The 3,897-nt window shown below is 35.6% G+C and overlaps 1 protein-coding gene across 2 annotated transcripts in view; it reads left to right on the top strand.

The window, feature by feature from the left end:
• The window catches only part of Nf1 (neurofibromin 1), a 244,273-nt gene that overhangs the window by 48,577 nt on the left and 191,799 nt on the right, over window positions 1-3,897 (top strand). For both annotated transcript variants that reach the window (XM_028759210.1, XM_028759209.1), the window contains exon 4: window positions 973-1,163. In XM_028759210.1, the coding sequence (XP_028615043.1) occupies window positions 973-1,163 (191 nt within the window). The remainder of the gene's footprint in view (window positions 1-972; window positions 1,164-3,897) is intronic.

Genomic DNA, 3,897 nt, shown 5'->3' with positions numbered 1-3,897 from the left:
TTCTTCTTCTTCTTCTTCTTCTTCTTCTTCTTCTTCTTCTTCTTCTTTTTCTTCTTCTTCTTTTTTTTCTCATGGAATTAGAGATTGTATTCAGGTCCTTGTGAGTATACCACTGAGACACAGCTCTAGAACTGTCTCAGGTTAGTGAGTTAGCTGCTGCTTAGGGAATAATGAAATAATCTGTAAGACAGTTGGGCCAGTTTTAAAAGTAAATTTTATGGAATGTAAAAATGATGTATGTTGAGTATTGGTGGGGGGGATTGCTCTAGAATAAAGAAACTGAAGGGACGGAGTAGTCATGTTGTAATCTCTGAATCACTTTTGGATCCTCATTGAATAAAAATCTATGAAAGACATTTTCAATGTCATGGAATGTGGATTGGGTGTTAGATGATACATGGAATGGTATTATTTTTTGGAATGTTAATTGTGTTGAAATTACACTGGAAAATATCCTCATTAGGATAAGTTGACATACACAAGGGCTGAGATATTATAATATTTATAACGTACTTTGACATGATTTAACCATTATTTGTGGTGTATAATATACGTTTTGGTCAGATTATACAGAGGCCATGTGCGGGATCCCTACCTAGGAATTTCTCTGGAAATTAAAGATAAATGATATAATGTACTTGCGGTAAATATGAATGAAGTCCATTGAGAACTCACAGGGAACTGCAGATCTCCCAAAAGGGAGGGGCCAACTGATAAACAAGGAGCTTATGAGGCAAGATGGAGGGTCGGGCGGGCTTCAGTTGTAATGACAGGGTGAAGATGTCTTTACTGACCATGTATGTATAGGTTGACATGGCAAATTCAAGGACATGATAGCAGTTGTTGGATCTGAATGACAGCTGTGTGGGTGTTCTTCTATTCCAGCTTCTCTGTATGCTTGAAACTTTCATAACAGTGAATGGTAGCAGGTAAAGTTAAAGCTTTATAATTATGTGATTATTTCCATTTTAGCAACCAAAGGACACAATGAGATTAGATGAAACAATGCTGGTTAAACAATTACTACCAGAAATCTGCCATTTTCTTCACACCTGTCGTGAAGGAAACCAACATGCGGCCGAACTTCGAAATTCTGCTTCTGGGGTTTTATTTTCTCTGAGCTGCAACAACTTCAATGCAGTCTTTAGTCGCATTTCTACAAGGTTAGTGCCTAAATCATGTGGGGTTGTTAAGTAAAATAAGTTTTAGAATTCTTGTCTGTATAAGAATGGTTAACAGAATGACTTACATCTGGGCTTTTGAAGGAATTTTATATTGATTTGTCTTGACATTTTAATTATGTAATATTAGAAATTACTTTGGAGAAACTGATATATAGACATGAATACTGCAACATACTTGGAGAATATGCTTCCATGGCCAGACTTTTTTCTTTCTTTCTTGCAGTGCTAAGGATTAAATTCAGGCTCTTGTACATATAGGCATGTACTCTATTACAGAGCTACACCGCAGCCCTCGCTAGGCACTTTAAATGTATTCTTTAGATTAAACTATGCAAATCAGGTAGAATAGCTGAGAAGAATAGCAAACATTCTAATGACCTAATTCTCATGGCTCCTAAGTTTCCTTACAAATAATCTAAGCAATATAGAATTAAAAGGAAGTAAGTACAAAGTAAAATTCTCTGGTAAGTGAGCTGTGTTTTAAGTGAATATGAAAGTTCCATTTCTTGAGAATTCATATTTCCAAATTTCTAAGACAGGCCTCAGGATCTACGTTAGTTTCATTATATTAGTTGTTTTCAATATTTCTATTTTATCTATCTTATGGAATTTTAAAATACTATATATTTAATTTAGTGATTTCAAAAATGAAAGAGGCAAGAGGACTTAGTGGTTAAGAATACACAGTACTCTTGTAGAGGACCCGAGTTTGGTTCCCAGTACCTGCAAGGGGCCTCACAACCACCCAGTTTAGGTAATTCAATACCCTGTCTGGATGCCAGGCACACGTGTGGTGCACATACATGCATAATGCATACATACATGCAACCATATGCATAAAATAAAAACAAACTTTTAAAAATGTAATTTTGGTAAACAGAAAGAAAAGAAAGTGCTGGGCTGAGGAGATCACTTGGTATGTAAAGACACTCACAGAAGCAAGTCTGTTGGATGTGGGCTTTATCCAAAATATAAAGAACCATCACCACAGTGTTGTCCTCTGACCTACCCCCTAACACATAAAACTTAAAAATGACTTGTAGACAAAAATGAAGGACAATTATAGTTTAAATATTTCCTGATAAGTCAAAATGATAACCATGATATTATAGATGAGAAAATTAGTTTAAAATGGTGCTCAGTGGGATGAAGTTACAAAGAAACTGTGACTGACTTGTTTTCATGAAAATTATTTACCTTTCTTGTATAAGTACAATCATATGGGTTCTTAATTATAATAAAATAAAAAGCATAAAACAACCTACATAGAGATTTAGTGAGTAAAAGACAAATGCAAATAGAGAAAAGTAATCCTTTTGACTCTTTGGTTCCTCTATCTGTGACTTACTAATGTTACACAAATGGGTTTCTATTATGTTCATTCTTGTTTCCCAGCAAGTGAATGAGAATATACATTAAAACTTGAGAATTTATGGTCTAGTGTTTAAGAACTCACTTTAGTAAAAAAGTTGTTCTTAGCCGGGCAGTGGTGGTGCACGCCTTTAATCTCAGGACTTGGGAGGCAAAAGCAGGTGGATTTCTGAGTTTGAGGCCAGCCTGGTCTACAGAATGAGTTCCAGGACGGCAGGGGCTACACAGAGAAACCCTGTTTCGAAAAAAAAAACAACAAAAAAAAGTTATTCTGTAATTATGATGGTAGATGACAATATTCCATGATATTCTATTCTGCAATCTTACAGACTATAAAAATGAAATTAAAATTTTATTTATTGGTTAATGTTTATATAACAGAACATTTCTGTGATTTTTTTTTTTTTGAGACAGAATTTCTTTGTATAGCCCTGGCTGCCCTGCAACTTTCTCTGTAGTCCAAGCTGGCCTTGTAAACTTATTTTATATTCTGAGTCACCAAACACTGATGGAGCCAGCAAGGTGACAAACAGGGAAATAAGATTCTGGAAAGTTATAGAAAGTAAAAACCCTTTTATTTAGGTCACTACGAGATTAGTTTTATTATTTGGAAAAAATTTTCTTAAATTGAAGATAAAAAACAGTAAAGAAAATTTAGTTTCTTAGTCTATCCAGGCAGGAATTGTTAATGTTTTTATAGAGCTATATTTCCATGAAGTTTTTGAGTAAGTGTATTGTTCTATAAACTAGAACAAATGTGCCATCTTTGAAAACCCTAAAGTTGGGCTGGAGAGATGGCTCAGCAATTAAGGGTACTGGCTGCTTTTCCTGAGGTCCTGAGTTCAATTTCTAGCATAGCAACCACATGGTGCCTTAAGGCCATCTATAAAGGGATATGAGGCCGTCTTCCTACATTCAAAAAAGTTAATTAATTTAAAAAAAAAAACAGAAAGAGAAAAAGAAAACCCTAAACTCACCCAAAGCTTCTTCCATGGGATTTGGCAGCATTAGTTTATTTATAGACAACTTTTGTTGATTTTCCAAGTCTAGTAGTTCATTGTCTATTACCAGAGTAGAAATTAGGGCTAGAGTTTCATTTGCTTTGGTGGCAGCTTAGCCAGAAATGGGATCTATGAGATAAATGCTTCATACAGCTATGTGTTTTGATTTACTTAATACCAGAATTAGGACCACTTACCTAACCGACTGCTGTGAAATTTAGATGGGGACATCTTATAATACTACTATTCTTAGAGCTAGGTGGCACGCTATAGAAGGCTTGAGTCCCTCCCTTCCTCCCTCCCTCCCTCCCTCCCTCCCTCCCTTGGGGAGGTCAGGCCCC

The sequence above is a fragment of the Grammomys surdaster genome, unplaced genomic scaffold (genome assembly GCF_004785775.1).
Source record: "Grammomys surdaster isolate TR1022 unplaced genomic scaffold, NIH_TR_1.0 126278, whole genome shotgun sequence".
Taxonomy (NCBI): Eukaryota; Metazoa; Chordata; class Mammalia; order Rodentia; family Muridae; genus Grammomys; species Grammomys surdaster.
The sequence above is the reverse complement of the archived record's forward strand: the minus strand, read 5'-3'. Positions and strand labels throughout refer to the sequence as shown.